This window comes from Pyrus communis, chromosome 7, assembly GCF_041283825.1.
Source record: "Pyrus communis isolate YQ-2024b chromosome 7, ASM4128382v1, whole genome shotgun sequence".
NCBI classification, from domain to species: Eukaryota; Viridiplantae; Streptophyta; class Magnoliopsida; order Rosales; family Rosaceae; genus Pyrus; species Pyrus communis.
Genome location: NC_142571.1, coordinates 28893594 through 28921311, shown reverse-complemented (window position 1 = coordinate 28921311; position 27718 = coordinate 28893594). Strand labels below are relative to the sequence as shown.

General features: G+C 38.6%; 2 protein-coding genes and 1 long non-coding RNA gene across 6 annotated transcripts; 2 read left to right on the top strand and 1 right to left on the bottom strand.

Moving 5' to 3' along the window:
* Positions 1-8823: 8823 nt before the first annotated feature.
* LOC137733534 (short-chain dehydrogenase TIC 32, chloroplastic) lies at positions 8824-26890 on the bottom strand. Of its 4 annotated transcripts, XR_015964236.1 has the most exons (9): positions 24217-25328; positions 23861-24092; positions 23695-23771; positions 23214-23367; positions 22988-23066; positions 22758-22842; positions 22502-22548; positions 22006-22367; positions 8824-9007 (listed from the first exon to the last, which is right to left on the bottom strand). XR_015964236.1 is itself a non-coding variant. In XM_088696961.1 (8 exons), the coding sequence occupies exons 1-8, from the start codon at positions 24320-24322 to the stop codon at positions 9037-9039; spliced, it is 939 nt and encodes a 312-aa protein (XP_088553087.1). In that variant the 5' UTR covers positions 24323-25389; the 3' UTR covers positions 8824-9036. The 4 variants fall into 4 exon arrangements, 3 of the variants coding, with proteins under 3 accessions (XP_088553087.1, XP_088553088.1, XP_068328780.1); XM_088696961.1 differs by lacking the exon at positions 22006-22367 and having other exon boundaries at positions 8824-9195; positions 24217-25389; XM_088696962.1 differs by lacking the exons at positions 8824-9007; positions 23695-23771; positions 23861-24092; positions 24217-25328 and adding exons at positions 26209-26288; positions 26344-26575; positions 26700-26890 and having other exon boundaries at positions 21977-22367.
* LOC137734540 (short-chain dehydrogenase TIC 32, chloroplastic) lies at positions 9698-16650 on the top strand. The gene is made up of 7 exons (XM_068473784.2): positions 9698-9889; positions 9936-10012; positions 10337-10490; positions 15580-15658; positions 15804-15888; positions 16098-16144; positions 16279-16650. The coding sequence occupies exons 1-7, from the start codon at positions 9723-9725 to the stop codon at positions 16435-16437; spliced, it is 768 nt and encodes a 255-aa protein (XP_068329885.2). The 5' UTR covers positions 9698-9722; the 3' UTR covers positions 16438-16650.
* Positions 18353-20293, top strand: LOC137733536 (uncharacterized). The gene is made up of 4 exons (XR_011068493.2): positions 18353-18781; positions 18955-19163; positions 19776-19861; positions 19999-20293. It is a non-coding gene; the product is annotated as an uncharacterized LOC137733536 (long non-coding RNA).
* Positions 26891-27718: the final 828 nt, after the last annotated feature.

Below are 27718 nucleotides of genomic sequence, written 5' to 3'. Positions count from 1 at the left end.
TTACGATTCTCCCTTCTTAACCGCTTTTGCGTGCTGTTTTCAATAGAACTTTTACCGGAATATTTTTTCTTAATTGTATTGCTTCTTTAGAAATATAAATATATACAATCAGTGTTCAACTAGGAAACTAAATAAAGCTTATAAACAACCTACTTAATAAAGGACTCCTACTATTTACATTCCTTTTTTTTCCTAATATTGACTCATGACTAACACTCCCCCTCAAGTTGGTGCATAGATATCACACATGCCCAACTTGACAAGCGAGTCATCAAACTTTCGACTACATACTGCATGAGTTAGAACATCTGCAAGTTGCTCCTCCGAATTCACAAAAGGTATTGACACAATCTTCCTTTCAAGTTTCTCTTTAATAAAATGTCGATCAACTTCCACATGTTTTGTCCTATCATGTTGTACCGGATTATCAGCTATATTTCTTGCTGACTTATTATCATAGTATAGTCTCATGGTCTCCTTTGGCTTGAACCCAAGCCCCTGAGTTTTCGAAGCCAGAGAATCTCACAAATGCCGTGAGCCATCCCTCGATACTTAGCCTCAGCTGAGGATCTTGATACTACCTTCTGTTTTTTACTTCTCCATGTAACCAAATTTCCTCCTACAAAAGTAAAATATCCCGAAGTAGACGTCGGTCACCCACACTTCCTGCCCAATCAGCATCTGTGAACCCTTCAACCCTCAAATGTCCATGCTTCCGATATAAAACTCCTTTCCCAGGTGCAGACTTCAAATATGCTAAGATACGCATAACAGCAGACATATGATCTACACTCGGTGAATGCATAAATTGACTTACTACACTCACTGCATAAGTAATATCAGGACGTGTATGAGCCAAATAAATTAGTCTCCCTACAAGTCTCTGATATCTTCCCTTATCAACAGATTTCTGATTCGGATCTAAACATAGATGGTGTTTTTCAACAATAGGAGTATCTACTGGCTTACATCCCAGCATACCAGTTTCTTTTAACAAATCCAAAACATACTTACGTTGTGACAAGAAAATACCTTTCGAAGATCGAGCAACTTCGACTCCAAGAAAATACTTCAAATCCCCTAGGTTCTTCATTTCAAACTCAGCCGCAAGATTTTTCTCCAACCTCGAAATCTCATCAAAATCATCTCTAGTAATAATCATGTCATCTACATAGATGATTAAAACTGTCACTTTTTCATTCCTCTGTTTAACAAACAATGTATGATCAGAATGACTCTGATAATACCCAATCTTTTTCATAACTCGAGTAAACCTATCAAACCATGCACGAGGCGACTCCTTAAGCCCATAAAGAGACTTACGCAACCGACATACTCCTGTATTTTTGCCAGCACTGTATCCAGAAGGAAAATCCATATATACTTCTTCCTCCAAGTTCCTATGGAGGAAAGCATTTTTCACATCAAACTGTTTTAATGGCCAGTCCATATTAGCAGCTAAAGATATCAGAACACGTACCGTATTCATCTTGGCAACTGGAGAGAACGTTTCTTGATAATCTACACCATATGTTTGGGTGTATCCTTTAGCTACCAACCTTGCTTTGTACCTGTCTAATGATCCATAGGCTTTGTATTTGACAGTAAACACCCATCGACATCCAACTGTTTTTTTCCTTCTGGTAAGGACATCACCTCCCAGGTATTATTCTTCTGTAATGCCAACATTTCTTCATCCATTGCTTTTGCCCACTTTGGATCCTTTAGAGCCTCCTCCACACGGGTTGGTACTCGAATAGCTTCCATATTGTCCACCATGGTCTTGCGTTCTGGTGCAAGACCATTGCAGGAGACATAGTTGGCTATTGGATACTTCACTTTGCCTTTCGGAGAAAACCTGTCAGGTGGCACACCCCGATTTTATCTCGGTGGCAACTTATATGCATTTACATCATTACTCGCGTTAGTTACATAATCATCCACAATACTTACCTCAGGTATATCCAGAGAAGATTCATTGGGCAGCACTGTGGAGCTAGAGATAGAGGGGGTTACGTCCGCAGACTTGTCAACAATCTGCCCTGACTGCAGATCACTCTCGGCTGCAATCACTCCTGACTGCATGCCGCTCTCGGCAACAATCTGCCGTGGCATTCCAGCCCCATTATCACGCACGTCATCTATGATCACTGCCTCATTATGCACGGCATCAACTACAGTGTTCCCTCCCAAGTCCAACCATTCTAGATCACCATTACAGCTCTCCCCCTGGTGATCTGAAGATGAAGATACGGGAGCATAAAAATACTCCGATTCAGAAAATGTCACATCCATGGTAACATACATATGCCGAGTCTCAGGGTGATAACATTTATATCCTTTTTGGTGAGATGAGAAACCAACAAACACACATCGGAGGGCACATGGATCCAACTTAGTGCGATGAATTTTCTGAATATGCACATAAGCCACACACCCAAATACCCGGGGCGTGAGAGTATGAGTAGACACCACTGGAACATGGTGAGTGAGGGCTTGAAGAGGAGTGCGAAAATCAACCACCCGAGATGGCATACGATTAATCACGTAGACGGCATAAGTAACTGCTTCAGGCCAAAAACTCTTAGGAACCGATGCGCCCAGAAGGAGAGCACGTGCCGTTTCTAAGATATGGCGATTTTTCCGTTCAGCCACCCCATTTTGCTGTGGAGTATAAGGACAGGTTGTTTCATGGAGAATGCCTTGATCACACAGAAACTATGACAACTCACAATTAATATACTCACCCCTATTATCAGAACGGAGAACTTTAATCACAGACAAGTATTGTGTCCGAATCATCTGAGAAAAAAATCGAAATACCATACCAACATCACTTTTATTTTTTAACACATACAGCCACGTCATACGAGTGCAATCATCCACAAACGTAACAAACCACTTAATCCCAGAAGAAGTAACAACAGGGGAGGGTCCCCAAACATCCGAGTGCACAAGTTCAAATGGTAAAGCTCTTTTATTCATACTAGGAGGAAACGAAGCACAATGGCTTTTAGCAAGAATACATACTTCACAATGTAAGTCTGATTCATTTATTCCACGAAATAGACTAGGTAACATATGCCGTAAATACACAAAAGATGCATGCCCTAACCGACGATGCAACAACCACAACTTCTTGTAAATTACTAGACCGGTCCACATAGTACAACCCCTCTCTCTTAGTGCCACGCCCAATTATCTCCTTGGTCTGAATATCCTGAAGTAGACAAAAAGACGGATACATTAGAACAACACAATCCAATTGTTCAGTAACCTGTGGTATGGACAACAAGTGATGGGATAAAGAAGGAACAAGCAAGCAATGATGTAAGGGAAGTGACGGGGTGAGATGCACAGTGCCGGCACCACACACGGGTGCCAAAGTACCATTGGCAGTTGATATATTTTTTCTGTGAGATGTAGTCATGTATTGAAACATATTTTTATCATATGTCATATGATCAGTTGCCCCAGAGTCCAGAATCCAACCTGTATGGTGCTGAATTTCGAAGGCTAAGAGAACACGTCCCACGGTACCTGTGTCGGAAGACGAGTCACCTCGAGTACGAGTCAACAAATTTTGACTAGAGTCACTTAGGCTAGGCACGGCTTCCTAGACTGTTGGTGTAGCCGTAGCAAGGAAGGCACGGCCTCCACTGGACCCGGCTACTCCACGCTCATTGGCACACAATTTTTTTCTTTAACTCTGAAAACCAATCAGGCACCTCATGCTTAGTAAAGCATGTATCTTCAGTATGACGGGTTTGTCCACAGAAAGTACACTTCAAATCATTTTTATTTTCTCGGTTGAAGGGACGAGGATTTAAAGATTGAGTAGAAGAATTACTAGGATGAGAAGCACCAACTGGCCGAGAGATCATGGCCATGGACGACAACCCTTCGTGATTGTTATTTCCACCCATCATAGTAGCATGTCATTGAGCTTCACGCCGAACAACAGAAAACACCTTCTCAACAGATGGCAGGGGCTGAGTACGTAAAATATCACTACGCACTTTATCAAACACATCATCCAAACCCGCCAAAAAAGCATACACACGATCAATCTGACGTTCTTCTCGAAGTGTCTTGAGATCCACAGCACATTCCATCTTGATTGGTCTCCGTTGATCTAACTTCTGCCAAACGGACTTGAGATCAGCATAATACACGCCAACTGGCCGACCCTCTTGACGAAGTCTGAACGATTTAACCTTCAATTCATAAATCTGAGAAATATCTGAGCCATCATAATAGGTCCGAGCCACCTCTTCCCAAATTTCTTTAGCGGTACGCAGGTGAATAAAAAATCTCATGATAGCGGGTTCCATGGAATTGATCAACCACCCTTTTACTATTGCATTCCCTGTCTCCCACGTCTCATACTCAACACTATTCTCAGCAGGCTCCTTGGTACTCCCAGTCACAAAGCCCTTCCTACCGCGTCCAACGATGTGCATCTCCAAAACTTTGGACCAAAGAGGATAATTTGATCCATTTGATTTCACGGTATTTGGTACAGCAGACGCCTCACTGTGAATAACGACCGGATTCAATACTGGATTATTGGTTGAGTTACTGCCCTCTAACTTCAACATGCCACTGCCTCCTTCTGATGCCATTCGACTTTACCCAAAAAAAAACAAAGCAAGACTGATACTGATGATTCACCACACTGCCACACACGCAGCACTACCACACATACACGGCAACACTGCAGAAAACACTCCCACACTACTGCACACGCATCAAGACTACACACACACACGACACCACTGTTTTCTGCAGAAGATTTGCAGAAAAAACAGTCAACCAAGCACAGCGGAAAAAACTAGGGTTTCGGCAACTCTGGCTCTTGATACCAAATAGAATTTTTACGGGAATATTTTTTCTTAATTGTATTGCTTCTTTAAAAATATAAATATATACAATCAGTGTTCAACTAGGAAACTAAATAAAGCTTATAAACAACCTACTTAATAAAGGACTCCTACTATTTACATTCCCTTTTTTTTCCTAATATTGACTCATGACTAACATTTTCTTCATAGTATCCAACAAAAGATTTGTCAAAAGAAAATGACCTGCAAAATCAGTAAAATAACCAAACAGATACAAATCAACTCTCCCAAATCAAAGAATTATGAACAGTTAGCTGAGCTCATTGATGCATATGCTCCGACACCAACAGTTAAAAGATATAAAACTAGATTGGCTACAGATTAAACTGGAAGAAACATTCAGTCAATTAGAACAACTTAACCAACAATACTTTTTAAATTGTCAATAGCGTTTTAGGATTCATACAGCTGACCCTACTTAGTGCGATAAGGGTTGGTTGTCGTCGTTGTTGTTGTTTGTACTTTAAACTGTCAGTTTTACAGAGTAACAAATGCGACATACCTACGTGGTTTGTGGCGAACTGAAGTTCGATCTTGTCCTTCGAAGTAGGGACGGAGCCAAAAATTTCTTTTAGTAGGTGCAACTGAAAATAACTAAGAAAAACTTATTATAGTATGGTTATATGCAATATGATATTAAAGATGGTTTCAAATGATGATTTATCACAATTTCAATGTTACAAAAATTTCAATATAGTAGTAGAAAGTGGCAAAGTGATGAGAAAAATATACGTACATGATAGGTGGGAGAAGGTTTTTTCGGTTTGAATGACAGAACAAGAGCACTATTGCTCATATAATATTTGATATGGAGTATAAGTAGAATAAATGTATATTAGATACATATATTTTCTTCAAAGATAACCCGTGTATATTATATAATTTTAGTTTACAGTTAAACAAATGAATTACTTAAGTAGAGCATCTGCCCCAGTGAATCTTTATTGGCTTTGTCCATGCTTCGAAGGCGTGAAAGGGGTTCCCATAACTCCTGCATTGTTACTTATGAAAAGATGAGTATTATTACCTGAGGTGGATTTTATGAACTAAGCCTCTTCAAGAACTTGTACCTTTTCTGTACATTTCTTACATTAGGATGTTAAGAGGAAGACCAGAGGAATTGAAATCCGATGCGAATTTGCTAACGCATGATAGCGAACTGAGATCCAGTTCCATGGCATCAACTTTGGCACTGGGGATTGCCTTCACTATTTGTTCTCTTGCATCTTTACTGGTTGCCATGTTCTTCACTGCCATAACCACATGGGCGCCACGCAGTGCAAGAACGCGTGCAGTTTCGGTGCCAATACCACTAGATGCTCCTGCAACATCGATATGCATAACCAAAGAAAATTTTCCCATAAGAACAAATAATAATAGTTAAAAAAAAAAGTAGAAGAAGCAAACGAAAACTCCCTCGCCTGTAACAATCGCGGTGATACCAGTGGCATCAATCCCTTCAGTAACTTCCTTTGCTGTGGAAGATGATGAGAACCCAGGCCCTTTCCTTCTCAAGAACCACATCTTCTTCTCCTCTCTCTCTCTCCCTCCCTCTTCCCTTCTCCCTCCCTCTCTCTAGGCCTGACAAACAGGTTGTGTCTGTTGTGTTCGTGTCATTTTTGTATAACACTTGTTATCTTAACGGGTCGTGTCGTGTCACATCCGTTATCTTAACGGGTCCTTAATAGGTCAGGTCACTTTACCCAACCGGTTATGACCCATTAAGAAAAATATAATTTTTTTCTTAAATTTACACATACCACACATTGCCACATAAATATTATTGTCGTTTAAGTACTATATCTACACTTGAAAGTAAGAGCCTAATAAAAAAACATATATACACTACTAGTTTACTACAAAATATTAAATGTGCAAGGATATGTAAAATGAAAGAGTTTTTGTTTTCAAGGTTATGAAGCTTTTCTCAAAAGTTTAAACCTTACCAATGGAACTCAAAGCTTGCACGTTATTCCTTTTACAAAATCCTCAATTTTCATCGATCATCATGAGAAAATTGTTTTGGAACTTTGGCTTGATCTATTGCCTTCAAGAGTTATGTTGATCGTGTTTTTAGTAAGATTTTCCACATCAGAACTCTCTTCGACATAAACTAAGTATAAAAAACCAAACATTAAAAACCATTCAAATTATGAAAAGTTTACCAAAATAATTATGAAAAGAAATAAAATAATAGTATTATACCATATAAAAATATATTAGCCTCCAACCTAGTGCACAATGGACGGCTGAGATTATATCTCAGCCGATCCAATGGTAACCAATTTTTTTAAATTTAATTTAATATATATTTATATAATTATTATAGTTTTTAGGGGTATAAAATTGTTAAATTAATATATATAATTATTAGAGTATTTTTTTAGGGTTATAAAATTATAAAATTAATATTTTACTTATCGTGTATTGTGTTACTCACGTGTATACCTGAACCAACCCATTATCTTAACAAATGCTTCTCGGGTTACCCGATAATAACCCGATTCGTTATCGTGTCCCCGAACACTTGTTAATTTCATGTCATGTCGTGTCGAGTTATTGGCTTGTGTCAGAAATTTCTAGACCTACCTCTCTCCCTCTCTCCCTCTGCACGCAAAGAGAAGGGAAAGTCTCTAAGTGTGGTTTTTAGTGACAGTTTTGGTGAAGTGTTATTTTCTTTGCTTTGGTGGTGGAGCCTCTGTAGCCTATATTGTCTTTCGTGTCTAATTTTTGGACACAAAGTTTGGAAAGGTCAATTTAATTAGCACAACTATCATCATCTTATTCACGAATTTATTGTTCACGAGTTGACTTATTTGGGTTTATCTTGTAATTTGGATTTAATTTTGTTTTGCAAACTCCACCGTCTTGTACAATGTTTCCAGTTATTGACATAGCTTGTTGAAATTGTTTGGCATCGTGACATTTTCAATAAGTTGAACCTGGTTCTATTTGTCTTAGTTTATCCTCAAAATTGTAAACTAAACTAATAAGATTTATTCGGTTTGCCTCGTTCCAATTCTTGTCAAAATGTTTTAGGACAAACAAACCAAACCAAAGAACCGAATTAGTTCAGTCTCAATTTATAGGGACATGTTAACAATTCAATACTAACCACACCAATACTATTCCACAACTTGCATCTTAACATCATAGTACGACATGTGTAATATTTTATTACAAAATGCTTGAACGAAATTAACGGTAAAATTCTTGGATATCAATTATATTTAATTTAGTTAGGTTTTTTTTATGCAAGAATTTACATTATTGAGCAAAAAAAAAAAGGATAAAATAGTACGTACATTATTAAAAAAACATCTATAAAAATAGATAAAATAAATATTCTTTTTTTGTTCCCTCTTACTTAGGGGTGAAAGTTTGATTGAAAATTTCTATTCTTAGTCTGAATATTTTTTATTCTGAAAAATTTCGATGACATCTGAATATACCTATTAGATCCAAAATTTCTCAAACTTAGTACTATATATATAAGCATGCATATTCTTATTTTATCATGTTTATTCTTAATTTTAGATATTCTTTATTTCATATTGTATTTTAATCATACTATTATATATTAAAAATGACATAGCTTGTTGAAATTGTTCCGCCTTGTGATATTTTCAGTAGGTTGGACATCTATGTTTAACATAGTATAATGCTGTCTTGCACTACCTGTTTTGTTGTATCATCGTCATCATGTCTGTAGTGTAAATCATCACTCAAGTGAAACGAAGAAATCTAACTGCATGGTTCTCTCTTATACCTCTTCAACTTCTCTGGTCTTTTCATAACGAATGTCAAGTGAAAATGTCATCAGTCCATCAATAAGCACCCGAACAACGACGAAGATGAAATTCCTAAACTTGATACAAGATATCAAACGAAAAGTAATCTCGAATCAAAACAACTAGGGTTCGAGTAGAAAAAAGGAGTTTATTCACCTTGAAAGGATATTGTTCAACTTCTGAGTTATAAGTTACAGCATTCTTGGAGTGTATTATTTAAAAAACAAACCACCACCACTAAGCATGATCCCAGTAAGTGAGATCGGCTATATGAATCTTAGAACGATAGCGCAAAACGCATTCTTTTTAAGTCTTTATATAGAGTTTAAGTTTTCAGAAGATCATTTAGTCAAATCCATGCTGAAATCCCATAGTTTCTTTGCCATCTCCGCGTCTTGACCTTGTCGACTTGGCTTGGATAGGTTACTGTCCGAAAAATATTCGCCCGTCACCCCCTCGACTTGTGGATGCAGTGCCACATAGCACGTCGTTGCAGCTCCCTGTAATCGACAAAGTTAATAAACAACACGACATTCTACGTTTGAACGACTATTTGAAAGTTCATCATATTTCGAATTACTCAAATTCGCTTGGTATGTTGTTTGCTCTAGAGGTCCAAGCAGATGTAACTTACCTGCTTAACATTTTTAAACACAACTCTACCAAGCACTTTAACAAACCCTGCATCAAACCAGAAAACCAAACGTCTGATTATCCGAAACTAAGCACGTAGATAATGAACGTGTAAATTTGAGATTTGTAGATAGACGTCAATTTTGGTTCGGTTTAAACTTCAAACACACACTAAACACAAAGCCTCCTCGACAAGGGATAGTATGCAGTTTATATCGGAATTCTACATTTAAATAAGACTCCCAGAAGTGAAAAATGATTAGTTGTTGTAGTTTGTTTTAGTTGGTTTAGCTGTTGTTTGTACTTTAAACTTTCAGTTTTACGGAGTAACAAATGCAGTTTCGGTGCCAATACCACTAGATGTGTTCTTGCACTGCGTGGTGCCCATGTGGTTATGGCAGTGAGGAACATGGCTGCCGGTAAAGATCCAAGAGAACAAATAGTGAAGGCAATTCCCAGTGCCAAAGTTGATGCCATGGAATTGGATCTCAGTTCGTTATCATCCGTTAGGAAATTCGCCTCGGATTTCAATTCCTCTGGTCTTCCTCTTAACATCCTAATGTAAGTAATGGACAGAAAAGTTTCTAATAGCTTGTCTTTTCATAAGTAACAATGCAGGAGTGTTAACCCCTTTCACGCTTTCTAAAGACAAGATCGAACTTCAGTTCCCGACAAACCACGTAGGTATGTTGCCTTTGTTACTCCGTAAAACTGAAAGTTTAAAGTACAAACAACAGCAAAACCAACAACAACAACTAATCATTTTTCACTTAGTGGGATCAGCAGTATGAATCCTAGAACGCCAGTGACATATTACGAAAGTATTGTTGGTTAAGATGTCCTAATTGACTAAATGTTACTTCCAGTTTAACTGTAGCCAATCTAGTTTTAGACCTTTTAACAGTCGGTGTCGGAGCATATGCATCGATAAAATCAGCCAACCGTTCATAATTCTTTGATTCGGAGGGGTTGATTTGTATCTTTTTGGTTATGTTCCTGATTCTGCAGGTCATTTTCTTTTGACAAATCTTTTGTTGGATACTATGAAGAAAACAGCACGCAAAAGCGGCAAAGAAGGGAGAATCGTAAATGTGTCCTTAGAAGGTCACCGCTACCCGTATACAGAAGGAATTCGTTTTGATAAAATTAACGACCAAGAAGGGTAACATTGAGATGATTCTTAGTTATTAGTTACGTGTTACCGCAACAGTCATGCATAAAATTTTGATTAAATACGGATGGAGCTGTTAGACCAAGTCATCCAGCTCATGTTTAAACTCTAAAGTGCCTGCCATCATTACAACTATAGTGGACATGTGATTGCTGACTCATGGACAGCAGGGAGGGCAGTAACCTGGACAGAAGGAATACTGCACTGGCTGCAATATTCCTTGACAGCATGGGCAGCAAGCACGCCAGTTTTAGTTTATTGTGTGTGTGTGTGTGTAAGATGTATATAAAACATCTAACTGTCATTTTGTAGTATATATAACAAAGCCTTCCCGTAAGGCCGGTAGTGTATGAGTGAATTATTTATTGAGATCAGAAATTCTATCATGGTATCAGAGCCTTTCTGTCTAACGACAAAAGATCCTTGTTTTTTTTTTTTTTCTTCCGCATCACTGTTTCCATGGCTGAAACTAATAATGTCAACCCTATTTTTCCCCCTCCTGCAACTTCATCCGTCAATCCCTTCTCCTCTTCCATGACTACCATAGTGAATATTAAGCTTGATCGTGCCAACTATCCTCTATGGTTGGCGCAGATTTTGCCAATACTGAAGAGTCGTGACCTGATGGGTTACGTCGACGGCTCTCTGGACTGTCCTCCGAAACACTTGGCTGGAAATACTGCTGTCAATTCGGAGTATGTTACATGGGTGCAACGCGATCAAATGGTTCTGAGTTGGATCAATGGCTCGCTGATTGCTTCCGTTCTAGCAACTGTTGCCAGCAAACGCACATCTCGTGCGTCATGGGAGGCTCTTGAGCAGCGTTACGCATCCACTTCTCAGAATCGCATTCTCTTTCTGCGCAATGAATTGCTCCTGACCAAAAAATGCGATCTCTCAGTAGCTGATTACTTGGATCGTGTCAATGCTATTTCCGATAATCTTGCCCTCGCCGGACAACCAGTAAGTGATAATGAACTAGTTCAAATTATTCTTAATAACCTTGGACCTGCATTCGAGATGACTGTCAATGTAGCTCAGGCACGTGATACTCCGATCACGTATCCAACCCTTGAAGCCCTCCTTTTGACCACGGAGAGGCGCATGATGGAACAAACTGTACCTATGGTGGAAGCTACTCCAGTCAATGCTTTTGTAGCTGCAAGAGGACGTGGTGGACGTTCTCGTGGAAATGGACGTGGTGGTTTTCCGTCCAATCGAGGTGGTGCTTCTCCTATCAACCAGCGAGGTTTCTTTCCTCGCAACACTAATCAGCGTAATCCTGCCATTAATGAGGAACGCTTCAATACAAGTGGAGAGCGAATCACTTGTCAAATTTGTGGTAAGCCTGGCCATCCTGCTTTAGATTGTTATCAGCGCATGAATGGTGCTTATGAATGACGTATTCCAACCAAACGTCTTACTGCTATGGCCTCTTCACCAATTACTTTGAATCAACAACAAAATGGCACCTGGTTACTGGACACAGGAGCTAATGCCCATGTCACTCCTGATATTCAAAATCTGGTAAATCCAAAGGAGTACAATGGTAATGAGAATATCGGTGGTGTAGGTAATGATACTGGCCTTTCCATTAAACATTATGGTTCGAATAAAATCAGTATTAAGGCTTGCTCATTTGAACTAAACAATATCCTTCATTGTCCATCCGCCTCCACTAGCCTTATTTCTGCCCATAAATTCACTCTTGATATCCATTGCTACCTACTAATATTTCCTCATTTTTTCCTTGTCAAGGACCTCAAGACCCAGAAGACGCTTTTCCGAGGGAGATGTGAGAATGGGTTATACCCATTTCCAGGTGGCGGTGGATTACCCCAGTATCCTATGTCAACATTCTTAGGTGTTAGAGTCTCAGCCAAAAAATGGCATTCTCGTCTTGGTCATCCTGCGTCTTCAATTATTAAGCTTTTAATTTCAAATAATCAAGTACCAAGTCATGGTACTGCCGATGTACTGTTTTGTGATTCTTGTCCTTTGGGCAAGAGTACCAAACTTCCTTTTAGCAAGTCCGAGTCTGTGTCTCACTCTCCTTTGGAACTTTTGCATTCCGATGTGTGGTGTTCACCAGTTATATCAATTGAAGGTTTTCGTTATTATGTTTTGTTTGTCGATGATTTTTCTCGCTATTCTTGGATTTTTCCCATGAAACACAAATCTGAAGTATTTGGCATTTTTGTCACATTTAAGGCGCATGTTGAAAAAATGTTTAACACATTCATTAAAACCCTTCAATGTGATGAAGGTGGTGAGTATAAGAGTCAAGCCTTTAAACAGTTTCTTGCGACTCAAGGTATTTCCCAACGGTTTTCATGCCCTAAACATCCTGAGCAAAATGGAATGGCGGAACGAAAACATCGCCACATAGTCGAAACTAGTGTTGTCATGCTTTCCCATGCCCACATCCCTGACAAATATTGGTTTGATGCCTGTTTGACAGCCACATATCTAATTAATAGGTTACCAACTAAGGTTTTGTCAAACAAATCTCCATATGAAAAGCTATTTCATCGAACACCGATTTATGTATCCTTTAAAGTCTTTGGGTGTACATGTTTTCCTTGGTTGACACCCTATGCCAAACACAAACTTCAACCCAAGTCTAAGTCTTGTGTTTTCTTAGGATATTCGTTGAATCACCAAGGATACAAGTGTTTGGATTTATCCACGAGACGAGTGTATTTGTCTCGCCATGTATTATTCGATGAGGATTCCTTTCCCTTCCAGGAACTTACATCTCTCAAGGAAAACGTCTGCACAAAAGGTATCTCTCCACCCTCTGAGCTTCTTTTTCATTTTTCAGATCCTCTCCCTGGTACACCAACTAACCACAGTCTAGCCCCACCCAATGTCCAACCCGCCACTACAACTAGGTTCCCAGATACTCCACCACTAAATGAACCACCTGCTCCTACTCCCAATCTTGCCCCCATTACCAGTTCTCGTGAACCTCTCCCAAACCAAGATGAGCAAGAAATAGTTGTTGCTGTCCCTGTGAACCCAACTCCGTCACAACCCTGTGATCCCGTGCTGATTCCTGACCCCCTCTCATCCATCCTATGACCACTCGGTCTAAAGCTGGGATACAAAAGCCAAACCCGAAATATGCTTTGTATGTTAATACTGACACTCTGGTGGCAGAACCAACATGTTTTAGTCAGGCCATAAAGCATAAAGAATGGAGGAATGCAATGGCTCAAGAATTCAGTGCCTTGCAGCGCTGTGGTACGTGGACTCTTGTGCCTTACCATCGTGCCATGAACTTATTGCCAAACAAGTGGGTTTTCAAGATTAAACGACGTGCAGATGGCTCGATTGAGCGCCATAAGGCTAGGCTTGTGGCTAATGGCTTTCATCAACAATCCGGGATCGACTATACGAAGACCTTTAGTCCAGTTGTCAAGCATAGTACCATTAGACTTGTGTTGAGTCTGGCAGTTTCACGGAGGTGGCATGTTCGACAATTGGACGTTCAGAATGCATTTTTGCATGGGTATTTGAATGAGGATGTGTACATGAAGCAACCACCAGGTTTTGTTGACAACCAGTATCCTAACTATGTTTGTAAACTACAACGTAGTTTATATGGTTTAAAACAGGCGCCTAGGGCCTGGTTTCAACGATTTTCTGAGTTTCTCCTTCAGTTAGGGTTCCAAGAATCCATATGTGACTACTCCTTGTTTGTTTTTAATCAAAGAGGAGTTTATTTGATTTTTCTTATTTATGTGGATGACATATTGCTCACAGGAAACAACACTACTCAAATGGCATGGTTGATCACGAAGCTTAGCACCTTGTTTTCCATGAAAGACTTGGGTCCCCTTAGTTATTTCTTGGGCGTTGAAGCCACTTACGTTGGTCACAACCTGCATTTGACTCAATCCAAGTATGCTCTGGACTTGCTTGAGTGAACGAAGTTTAAAGATGCCAAGCCAATTTCCACTCCAGTTTCTACAGGCCAAAAATTGAGTGCTTATGTTGGTGAACCCTACAAACATCCTGAGCAATATCGTAGTGTCGTTGGTGCGTTGCAATATTTAACCATCACGAGACCGGATCTCTCATATGCTGTTAACCAGGTGTGCCAATTTATGCACTCCCCCAAGGACACTCATTGGATGGCAGTGAAACGTATCCTGCGATATTTAAAGGCCACGTATGATCATGGTCTTGTCTATAAACCTGGAGATATGCAACTGCATGCTTTTTCTGATGCCGACTATGCGGGCAATCCTGATACCCGTCACTCTACATGAGGTTTTTGTATTTATTTGGGGTCCAATCTGGTGTCTTGGAGCTCAAAGAAACAGAAGACTGTCTCTCGGTCAAGTACAGAAGCTGAATATAGGCAACTAGCCTACACGGCTGCTGAGCTATCTTGGTTTAGGTCACTATTCAAAGACCTTCATCTGCATCTTCTTCTTCCCCACATATGGTGCGATAATGTCTCTTCCATAGCCTTAGCTTCCAATCCAGTATTTCATTCACGGACAAAACACTTAGAGGTCGATTATCATTATGTCCGTGAGAAGGTGGTTCGAAAGCAGCTTCTGATACATTTTATTTGTTCTCAAGATCAACTCGCTGATCTGTTTACAAAGGGCTTGTCCTCCTCGCGTTTCAAGCTTTTGGTGTCCAAGCTTCCAGTTGTTTCTCGGCCTGTCAGCTTGCGGAGGGCTGTTAGACCAAGTCATCCAGCTCATGTTTAAACTCTAAAGTGCCTGCCATCATTACAACTATAGTGGACATGTGATTGCTGACTCATGGACAGCAGGGAGGGCAGTAACCTGGACAGAAGGAATACTGCACTGGCTGCAATATTCCTTGACAGCATGGGCAGCAAGCACGCCAGTTTTAGTTTATTGTGTGTGTGTGTGTGTAAGATGTATATAAAACATCTAACTGTCATTTTGTAGTATATATAACAAAGCCTTCCCGTAAGGCCGGTAGTGTATGAGTGAATTATTTATTGAGATCAGAAATTCTATCAGGAGCTTATGCAACAAGTAAGTTTGGATTTGGATTTTGATGCCATATCAGTACTTCTGCTTATCTGCAGGTACATCAGCTTTCGTGCATATTTCCAATCGAAGCTTGCTAACATTTTGCACGCTAATGAGCTTGCAAGACGCTTAAAGGTAATCAGCAACGTTAAACCAGCAGAATCGTGATTCTGAAAATACCCGCTTGCATACATCGGTCCACTACTTCTGTACTTTTATGGGTAGAGATAAACACACATTGTGTGTTGATTGAACTCCGTTATTTGTGATTGTTCAACAGGAAGAAAGAGCAGATATAACTGCAAACTCACTTCACCCTGGTGCAATTGTTACCAACCTGTTTCGTTATAACAACGCTGTTAACGGTAAATCATTTATGGGAGTCTTATTTAAATGTAGAATTCCGATATAAACTGCATACTATCGCTTATCGAGGAGGCTTTGTGTTCAGTGTATGTTTGAAGTTTAAACCGAACCAAAATTGATGTCTATCTACAAATCTCAAATTTACACGTTCATTATCTACGTGCTTAGTTTCGGATAATCAGACGTTTGGTTTTCTGGTTTGATGCAGGGTTTGTCAAAGTGCTTGGTAGAGCTGTGTTTAAAAATGTTAAGCAGGTAAGTTACATCTGCTTGAACCTCTAGAGCAAACAACATACCAAGCGAATTTGAGTAATTCGAAATATGATGAACTTTCAAATAGTCGTTCAAACGTAGAATGTCGTGTTGTTTATTAACTTTGTCGATTACAGGGAGCTGCAACGACGTGCTATGTGGCACTGCATCCACAAGTCGAGGGGGTGACGGGCGAATATTTTTCGGACAGTAACCTATCCAAGCCAAGTCGACAAGGTCAAGACGCGGAGATGGCAAAGAAACTATGGGATTTCAGCATGGATTTGACTAAATGATCTTCTGAAAACTTAAACTCTATATAAAGACTTAAAAAGAATGCGCTTTGCGTTGTCGTTCTAAGATTCATATAGCCGATCTCACTTACTGGGATCATGCTTAGTGGTGGTGGTTTGTTGTTTGAATAATAGACTCCAAGAATGCTGTAACTTATAACTCAGAAGTTGAACAATATCCTTTCAAGGTGAATAAACTCCTTTTTTCTGCTCGAACCCTAGTTGTTTTGATTCGAGATTACTTTTCGTTTGATATCTTGTATCAAGTTTAGGAATTTCATCTTCGAAACAAAATGCCGTTGTTCGGGTGCTTATTGATGGACTGATGACATTTTCACTTAACATTCGTTACGAAAAGACCAAAGAAGTTGAAGAGGTATAAGAGAGAACCATGCAGTTAGATTTCTTCGTTTCACTTGAGTGATGATGTACACTACATACATGATGACGATGATAGAACAAAACAGGTAGTGCAAGACAACATTATACTATGTTAAACATAAATGCCCAACCTACTGAAAATATCGCAAGGCGGAACAATTTCAACAAGCTATGTCATTTTTAATATATAATAGTATGATTAAAATACAATATGAAATAAAGAATATCTAAAATTAAGAATAAACATGATAAAATAAGAATATGCATGCTTATATATATAGTACTAAGTTTGAGAAATTTCGGATCTAATAGGTATATTCAGATGTCATCGAAATTTTTCAGAATAAAAAATATTCAGACTAAGAATAGAAATTTTCAATCAAACTTTCACCCCTAAGTAAGAGGGAACAAAAAAAGAATCTTTATTTTATAGATGTTTTTTTAATAATGTATGTACTATTTTATCCTGTTTTTTTTTTTTTTTGCTCAATAATGTAAATTCTTGCATAAAAAACCTAACTAAATTAAATATAATTGATATTCAAGAATTTTACCGTTAATTTCGTTTCAAGCATTTTGTAATAAAATATTACACATGTCGTACTATGATGTTAAGATGCAAGTTGTGGAATAGTATTGGTGTGCTTAGTATTGAATTGTTAACATGTCCCTATAAATTGAGCTCGATTGACCCTGAGTTTAAAACCGTGAAGTCCCAAATTGAAACTGAACTAGTTCGGTTCTTTGGTTTGGTTTGTTTGTCCTAAAACATTTTGACAAGAATTGGAACGATGCAAACCGAATAAATCTTATTAGTTTAGTTTTCAATTTTGAGGATAAACTAAGACAAATAGAACCAGGTTCAACTTATTGAAAATGTCACGATGCCAAACAATTTCAACAAGCTATGTCAATAACCGGAAACATTGTACAAGATGGTGGAGTTTGCAAAACAAAATTAAATCCAAATTACAAGATAAACCCAAATAAGTCAACTTGTGAACAATAAATTTGTGAATAAGATGATGATAGTTGTGCTAATTAAATTGACCTTTCCAAACTTTGTGTCCAAAAATTAGACACGAAAGACAATATAGGCTACAGAGGCTCCACCACCAAAGCAAAGAAAATAACACTTCACCAAAACTGTCACTAAAAACCGCACTTAGAGACTTTCCCTTCTCTTTGCGTGCAGAGGGAGAGAGGGAGAGAGGTAGGTCTAGAAATTTTTGACACAACCCAATAACTCGACACGACACGACATGAAATTAACAAGTGTTCGGGGATACGATAACGAATCGTTCATGGCTACAGTAAAAAAAATCCCCCTCAGTTTCACCTTATTTTCAAGAAAGCCATTAGTTTTAGGGCTGGGTTGGAGGGTAATTATGAAAAGATAGGAGGGTAATTTTGGCCGTGGGATTTGGGTGCCCTGCTATACACGTGTTGGGCTGCCCATTATATCGGGATGCATTCGTGGGATTGACGGCTGTGCGTGCGCTATGGTGAGGGGATGTGGGCCCTCAATTTTGAGTTAATTACGTTTTTGCCATTGTTTCATTTTCTCCAACCCTTGCAGCTGTGGAAGCCTCCTACCCCTCGAGAACTCTCTGCTCTCTCTCACCTTTCTGCAAATGAATGAAAGAAAAAAAAAAAAAAAAAAAAAAAAACCCTAGCCGCGCCTCCATTTTGCAGCCATAGCTTCGAAAAAAAAAACATTCCCCAGCAAGTCCGACAGCCTGAACACCCCATCAAACCCTAGAAATCGTTTCGTTTTTTGGGGTATCCGGATGGCTCCTCCTTATTTCTCCCTGCTCTTTGCTTCCCCAAACCCTAGAATCCTCCCCATTTCCCCTGAACGAGAAAGCCGAAACCCACAGCCCAAAACTCACTCATACGTCGCCCCTCTCCTTGGTTTGCCACTTTCCTCATCAATGGTTCGTTCTCTCCATACGATTCAATTTCGGTGAGTTCTCTCTCTGCTCTTGGGGATTTTATTCTCTTCCTGGTTGCTCTGATAGAAAATGATGATTGCCTGATTTTTTTTATTACGACAGTATACTTTCTCTCTCACTCGATCTACTTTTAAGTGATTGAAAATTGGGTTAGTCATTTTCCATGGTTCGAATTGAAATGCAGCTGAATCTGTCTCCCTTCGGCAGTGTTTTGGCGAATCTGTTTGTGTTCAATGACGATTTGAGCGAGGGCAGTGAGAGCTCTGGGGTTTCATTTTTGGCCCCCTATTAAGGGGGTGCGATGGATTTGTCAAAGGTCGGCGAGAAGATTCTGAGCTCCTTTAGGTGTGCCAGATTGCTGGGCCTTCTTCCTTCTGCTTCTGATCGCCCGAGGTGATTGAAATTTGAGTTTTTGCACGTAATGCTGCTCTTAAGCCCTCAAATTTGATGCGTTTCGTGTTTAGTTGTGTGAAATTTGATTGTGTCGGAGTAAAATCGAGTTGAAATTGCATAATTAGATGTTATAATTTGAAATGTTTGTTCCAAGTGTTTGTAATTTGCTTTATATACTGAATAACAGTTTGGTTTGGGTGATTATCTACGGTTTCGTGTTAATTAAGAAGAAGGTTAAGTTTAATAAGTATCATTTGAAGACCAATGCTTATTTATCTGGCAGTGGTAGATAGTTAATTCACTGTTAAGTAGGGAATGAACATGTTGTGCTTACTGCGAAATTTAGCTGATTGGTGCAGGGTTAAAATAAACGTTTATTTTCTATCCTAAATGTATTCATGTGTTGTTTACCTAATATATGGAAGCAGACATCGTGGTCAAAAAGTGGAGGAGATAGAAGAAGAATTCTATGAAGATTTGCTACTGTATAATTATTATTATTTTTTAATACATTTTCATTTGGATTTTCACATAACATAACACATGAGTAAGTATGTTGGTTTTTTATTTTAGTTGTAGAAATTAACAAACATATATTACATACCTTTTCAGGTGATGACATCATGGACATGGGGTTGTGGTTTGTCAACTATTTCCAGGCCAGTAGTTTATAACTATTGCCCATCTGTTCTGTTGAGGTATTTTTCAATTTTTTTGTTGTTTAAATTTATATGTTATTCATCTTTTGTGAGCATTCGTTCCAGGATTTTACGAAATTCTTAAAATTTTATTTAATTGAATTTATGGTCGTTCGGTAATTTTTTTTTATTTCCAGAATCTTCTAATCCTATTGATGCAACGAGAGTTCACCGAAGCTTTTAAATTTTGCCCACTCACTCATTGTAATCTCCCTTTTTCTCTCCCTCTCTCCGTCTCTCCCTCTACACCTGCGTCTCTCCTCGCTTTCCCACTTATTCTTTAATGTCAGATTTGGTGAGTTTGATTTGGGTTTGTGAATGTCTTCCTGGCTTTTCCACTTTGGATTCACATAATAAGTTCAATGGTTGTAAACAGAACAGAATACTCACTTGCGAACAAGGCAAATTCAAAGCTTGAAAATTTGTATGTTATGCATGAGCTGACTAATATTTTTTTGTGCACTTTATTCATGCCTGTTGTGGATAATAGCTTGAAATTTTGTATGTATTGCATGAGCTGACTAATACTTTGTAGTGCACCTTTCTATGCAAACTATTCATGCCTGTTGTGGATAATAGTTCCAAAACCCGTAGCGAAGCGCGGGCAATTTTTCTAGTTCGAACTATAATTTGATTTCGGAAATTTTTGAAGTAAAATTGGAATGCTTGTTTCCGATCTGATCCCACCTAAAATCAGTGCCATGCATGAAATATATGACAAAGGTGGAGAGTCCACGAAAATAAAACAAACGAGGAGAGAAATCACCGTGGGCGTGGCCCATTTTACCAAACCTCACCCAACCCACGTGATACTGGGCATCTCACTACCCGACCCGCCCAAACGCTAACCGGGCCGATCACCTCCTCCATCCAAGTCCGAAAGGTCTGAAACTCTAACCACCAGCACGTGCGAGGGCGCCTCCTTCTTCGATAGAGTCACGTGCCGGAAACAACAGCACAGAGACTCCAAATCGTGATAGCTGGAAGAAGAGAAATGATACAGAAAGAACAGAACAGAGATAGAAACCCTAGCTCCCTCCCCAGTTTTCCCACCCCCAAATTTCCCACCCCTCCCAATTTTCCATGCATTTCAGCTCGTGTTTGAGGTACGCTCACCGCTCGTTGCCCAACAATTGACAATTTTTCATATGGTATTGATTTATGCATGCAACTGTGGCGAATTGTATTTTTCCCAATTCAGGATTGTTTAATCGATTGACAGTTCTTTGATGGGATTGTTTTTTGATTTTTTTTCCATAGAAATAAACCCTAAATTTAATTTATATAGAAATACCACTGTTGATAAGGATTTTGTTAGTTGTGAGGTGGAATCATCAACAATGGAAGTTGAAGGTTCTTCCTTGGTGGGAAATGGAAACTGGGTTGGACACATTTATGATCCTCCCTTCTTTGCCGCTGTCGAGTGCTGTTTCCTTCATAGTATCCAACAAAAGATTTGTCAACAGAAAATGACCTGCAAAATCAGAATATTAACCAAATAGATACAATCAATCCTTCCCGAATCAAAGAAGTATGAAAGGTTAGCTGAGTTTGTTGATGCATATGCTCCAACGCCGAGAGTTAAAAGGTCTAAAACTAGATTGGCTACAGACAAAACTAGAAGAAACATTCAGTCAATTACAACAGCTTAACCAACAATACTTTTTAAACTGTTAATAGCGTTCTAGGATTCATACAGCCGACCCTATTTAGTACGATAATGGTTGGCTGTTGTGGTTGTTGTTGTTTGTACTTTAAACTGTCAGTTTTACAGAGTAACAAATGCTACATACCTACGTGGTTTGTGGCGAACTGAAGTTCGATCTTGTCCTTGAAAGCATGAAGGGGGTTCCCATAACTCCCGCATTTTTGTTGTTCACAATTTGGCTTATTTTCGTTTATCTTGTAATTTGGATTTAAATCTTTTGGAACAAACTCCACTGTCTTGTACACTGTTGCTAGTTATTGACATAACTTGCTAAGATTGTTTGGCCTTGTGATATTTTCAATAGGTTGGACATCTATGTTTAACAACGGAATTTTGTTCGAAGATGAAATTCCTAAACTTGATACAAGATATCAAATGAAAAGCAATCTTGAATCAAAACGACAAGGTTACGAGCAGAAAAAAGGAGTTTATTCACTTTGAAAGGATATTGTTCAACTTTTGATTTATAAGTAACAGCATTCTTCAAGTCTATTATTCAAACAACAAACAACCACCGCTGAGCATTATACTAGTAAGGAGAGTCCGATGTATGAATCTTAGAACATGTTGACCCTAAAAACGACATAGCACAAAGAGCACTCCCTTAAGTATTTACATAGAGTTTAAGTTTTGAGAAGATCATTTAGTCAAATCCATGCTGAAATCCCATAGTTTCTTTGCCATCTCCGCGTCTTGACCTTGTCGACTTGGCTTGGATAGGTTACTGTCCCGAAAATATTCGCCCGTCATCCCCTCGACTTGTGGATGCAGTGCCACATAGCACGTCGTTGCAGCTCCCTGTAATCGACAAAGTTAATAAACAACACGACATTCTACGTTTGAACGACTATTTGAAAGTTCATCATAATTCGAATTACTCAAACTCGCTTGGTATGTTGTTTGCTCTAGAGGTTCAAGCAGATGTAACTTACCTGCTTAACATTTTTAAGCACAGCTCTACCAAGCACTTTAACAAGCCCTGCATCAAACCAGAAAACCAAACGTCTGATTATCCGAAACTAAGCACGTAGATAATGAATGTGTAAATTTGAGATTTGTAGATAGACGTCAATTTTGGTTCGGTTTAAACTTCAAACATACACTGAACACAAAGCCTCCTCGACAAGTGATAGTATGCAGTTTATATCGGAATTCTACATTTAAATAAGACTCCCATAAGTGATTTACCGTTAACAGCGCTGTTATAACGAAACAGATTGGTAACAATTGTACCAGGGTGAAGTGAGTTTGCAGTTATATCTGCTCCTTCTTCCTGTTGAACAATCACAAATAACGGAGTTCAATCAACACACAATGTGTGTTTATCTCTACACATAAAAGTACAGAAGTAGTGGACCGATGTATGCAAGCGGGTATTTTCAGAATCACGATTCTGCTGGTTTAACGTTGCTGATTACCTTTAAGCGTCTTGCAAGCTCATTAGCGTGCAAAATGTTAGCAAGCTTCGATTGGCAATATGCACGAAAGTTACTGTACCTGCAGATAGGCAGAAGTACTGATATGGCATCAAAATCCAAATCCAAACTTACTTGTTGCATAAGCTCCATCCGTATTTAATCAAAATTTTATGCATGACTGTTGCGGTAACACGTAACTAATAACTAAGAATCATCTCAATGTTACCCTTTTTGGTCGTTAATTTTATCAAAACGAATTCCTTCAGGATACGGGTAGCGGTGACCTTCTGAGGACACATTTACGATTCTCCCTTCTTTGCCGCTTTTGCGTGCTGTTTTCTTCATAGTATCCAACAAAAGATTTGTCAAAAGAAAATGACCTGCAGAATCAGGAACATAACCAAAAAGATACAAATCAACCCCTCCGAATCAAAGAATTATGAACGGTTGGCTGAGTTTATCGATGCATATGCTCCGACACCGACTGTTAAAAGAATGTCTAAAACTAGATTGGCTACAGTTAAACTGGAAGTAACATTCAGTCGATTAGGACATCTTAACCAACAATACTTTTGTAAAATGTCACTGGCGTTCTAGGATTCATAATGCCGACACCACTAAGTGAAAAATGATTAGTTGTTGTAGTTGGTTTTGCTGTTGTTTGTACTTTAAACTTTCAGTTTTACGGAGTAACAAATGCAACATACCTACGTGGTTTGTCGCGAACTGAAGTTCGATCTTGTCTTTAGAAAGCGTGAAAGGGGTTCCCACTCCTGCATTGTTACTTATGAAAAGACAAGCTATTATTACCGGAGGTGGATTTTATGAACTAAGCCTATTCAAGAACTTGAAGCATTTCTGTCCATTACTTACATTAGGATGTTAAGAGGAAGACCAGAGGAATTGAAATCCGAGGCGAATTTCCTTACGGATGATAACGAACTCAAATCCAATTCCATGGCATCAACTTTGGCACTGGGAATTGCCTTCACTATTTGTTCTCTTGCATCTTTACCGGCAGCCATGTTCCTCACTGCCATAACCACATGGGAGCCACGCAGTGCAAGAACGCGTGCAGTTTCGGTGCCAATACCACTAGATGCCCCTGCAACATCAATATGCAGAACCAAAGAGCATGTTCCCATAAGAACAAGGAACAATAGTTGAAGAAAGTATACCATCTTCATATCAAACTTAAAGAAAGAAGCAGCAAATGGAAGTTCCCTCACCTGTAACAATGGCGGTGAGACCAGTGGCATCAATCCCTTCAGTAACTTCTTCTGCTGTGGAAGATGATGAGAACCCAGATGGCCCCTTTCTTCTGAAGCACCACATCTTCTTCTACTCACTCCCTCTGCACGCAAAGAGATGCGAGAGTCTCGAAGACTCGAAGTGTAATTTATAGTGACGGTTACTTGAAGTGTTCTTTTCTTTTCTCTTTCGTGTCTAATTTTTGGCCACAAATTTGGAAAGGTCAATTTAATTAGCACAATAATCATCATCTTATTCACTAACTTCTTGTTCACGATTTGACTTATCTGGGTTTGTCTTGTAATTTGGATTTGATTTTTTTGGAGCAAACTCCACCATCGTGTACACTGTTTCTAGTTGTGGGCATAGCTTGTTGAAATTGTTTGGTATCGTATCATTTTCAGTTGGTTGGAATTCTTTATTTCATATTATGTATTTTTATTTTTTTTTTATTTTAATAATTGATATTATCTACACTAAAGGGAGAAGTGAGTTTAATCTCACAATGGGCTAGTAATAATGTGGTTCAAATTCGCATTTGATGAGAATCGAATCTAAGACCTCTCATTTACTAGTGAAGAGGAATATCACTAGACCGTATCATATTATGTGTTTTAATCATCCTATTATATATTAAAAAAAGAAGAGTACATATTATCATACGTACTATTTTATCTTGTCTAATATGATTTTACGTCTTACACACCTGTGATGGCATGCAAATATCACAAAAATTTGGAAAAAAAAATAATTGAATAGTGGATATATAAAAGTTTGAAAAATTCCAAAGTCATGCCAAAATATAAGAGATCCGAATTATGAGGTAAAATCGATTTCGAAATTTTTGATAAATTCCGATTTTCGAATTAGAACTATAATTTGATTTCGAAAATTTTTAAATTAAAATTGGAATTCTTGTTTCCGATCTGATCCCACCTAAAATCAGTGCCATGCATGAAATATATGACAAAAGTGGAGAATCCACGAAAATAAAACGAACGAGGAGAAAAATCACCGTGGGCGTGGCCTGTTTTACCGAAACCTCACCCAACCCACGTGATACTGGGCAGGTCACTACCCGACCCGCCCAAACGCTAACCGGGCCGATCACCTCCTCCATCCAAGTCCGAAAGGTCCGAAATCCTAACTACCAGCACGTGCGAGGGCGCCTCCTTCTTCGATAGAGTCACGTGCCGGAAACAACCGCACACAGACACCAAATCGTGATGGCTGGAAGAAGAGAAGTGATACAGAAAGAACAGAACAGAGATAGAAACCCTAGCTCCCTACCCAGTTTTCCAACCCCCAAATTTCCCACCTATCCCAATTTTCCATGCATTTCAGCTCGTGTTTGAGGTACGCTCACCGCTCGTTCTCCAATTGACAATTTTTCATATGGTATTGATTTATGCATGCAACTGTGGCGAATTGTATTTTTCCCAATTCAGGACTGTTTAATCGATTGACGTTTCTTTGATGGGATTGTTTTTTTATTTTTTATTTCCTTATAAATAAACCCTAAATTTAATTTATATAGAAATACCACTGCTGATAAGGATTTTGTTGGTTGTGAGGTGGAATCATCAACAATGGAAGTTGAAGGTTCTTCCTTGGTGGGAAATGGAAACTGGGTTGGATTCTGAAAACCATTTGGCATGGTTTATAATCTGAATTGTCGTTTGTATGTGTCCCGGAATTCGGATTTTCAGTTTCTTGGCAACCATTTGACATGGTTTGTTATATCACTTCTTATTGATGCATATGCTCCGACGCCGAGAGATAAAAGGTCTAAAACTAGATTGGCTACAGACTAAACTAGAAGAAACATTCAGTCAATTAGAACAGCTTAACCAACAATACTTCTTAAACTGTCAATAACGTTCTAAGATTCATACAGCCGACCCTATTTGTTGGTTGTTGTTGTTTGTACTTTAAACTGTCAGTTTTACAGAGTAACAAATGCGACATACCTACGTGGTTTGTGGTGAACTGAAGTTCGATCTTGTCCTTCGAAAGCATGAAGGGGGTTCCCATAACTCCTGCATTGTTACTTATGAAAGGACAAGCTATTATTACCTGAGGTGGATTATCTCTCCATTTCTTACATTAAAATGTTAAGAGGAAGACCGGCGGAATTGAAATCCGATGCGAATTTCCTAACAGATGATAACGAACTCAGATCCAATTCCATGGCATCAACTTTGGCACTGGGGATTGCCTTCACTATTTGTTCTCTTGCATCTTTACCGGCGGCCATGTTCCTCACTGCCATAACCACATGGGCGCCACGCAGTGCAAGAACGCGTGCAGTTTCGGTGCCAATACCACTAGATGCTCCTGCAACATCAATATGCAAAACCAAAGAAAATTTTCCCATAAGAACATGGAATAATAGTTGAAGAAAGTATACCATCTGCATATCAAACTTAAAGAAAGAAGAAGCAAATGGAAGTTCCCTCACGTGTAACAATGGCGGTGAGACCAGTGGCATCAATCCGTTCAGTAACTTTCTCCGCTGTGGAAGATGATGAGAACCCAGGTGGCCCTTTTCTTCTGAAGAACCACATCGTCTTCTTCATCTCTCTCTCTCTCCCCCTCTGCACGCAAAGAGATGAGAAAGTCTTGAAGTGTGGTTAAGTGTGGTTTGTAGTGACAGTTTTGGTGAAGTGTTTTTTTCCTTGCCTTGGTGGTGGGTGCCGCGGTAGAGCCTCTTTAGCCCATTTTGTCTTTCGTGTCTAATTTTTTGACACAAAGTTTGGAAATGTCAATTTAATTATCATAACTATCATCATTTTATTCACTAATTTGTTGTTCACGATTTTACTTATTTGGGTTTATCTTCTAATTTGGATTTAAATTTTTTGAGCAAACTCTATCGTATTGTACACTGTTTCCAGTTATTGGCATGGCTTGTTGAAATTGTTTGGTATTGTAATATTTTTAGTATGTTGGAATTCTTTATTTCATATTATGTGTTTTAATTGTACTATTATATATTAAAAGCAAAGAGTACATATAATCATAATATTGCAAAAATTTAGAAAAATAATTCAATAATTGAATGGTGGATATATAAAAATTTGATTATTTCCTACAAAAATATAGGAGATTCGAATTATGTTTCGAAAATTATGAGAAAATTTTGATTCTGAATTTTTTTATAAATTAGAACTATAATTTGATTTTGAAAGCTTTTAAGTTGAAATTGAAATGCTTGTTTCCGATCCGATCCGACCTAAAATCAGTGCCATGCATAAAATATAGGGAATTTTAATGAAAAAACTCCTGGTATTGTTCACTTTAACGAAAAGTCACATTTTTATACTAAAAAGTCAATCATGGTACAATTCATTTTATCCTTTATTTTATCCTTATCGTTAAAACTCATTTTCTTTAAAATATATGACAAATGTGAAGAGTCCATGAAAATAAAACAAATGAGGATAAAAATCACTCTGGGGGTGGCCTATTTTACCAAAC

Bases quoted from the DNA above. Each gene is read 5' to 3' on its own strand.
- LOC137734540 (XM_068473784.2), top strand. From the start codon at position 9,723: ATGGCAGTGAGGAACATGGCTGCCGGTAAAGATCCAAGAGAACAAATA. The intron at 10,013-10,336 runs GTATGTTGCCTT...CTGATTCTGCAG, and splicing joins GTTCCCGACAAACCACGTAG to GTCATTTTCTTTTGACAAAT. The intron at 16,145-16,278 runs GTAAGTTACATC...TGTCGATTACAG, and splicing joins TGTTTAAAAATGTTAAGCAG to GGAGCTGCAACGACGTGCTA.
- LOC137733534 (XM_088696962.1), bottom strand. From the start codon at position 26,817: ATGAAGAAGACGATGTGGTTCTTCAGAAGAAAAGGGCCACCTGGGTTC. The intron at 26,576-26,699 runs GTGAGGGAACTT...TTGATGTTGCAG, and splicing joins TCTCACCGCCATTGTTACAC to GAGCATCTAGTGGTATTGGC. The intron at 23,067-23,213 runs GTAACATTGAGA...GCCTATCTGCAG, and splicing joins AAAATTAACGACCAAAAAGG to GTACAGTAACTTTCGTGCAT.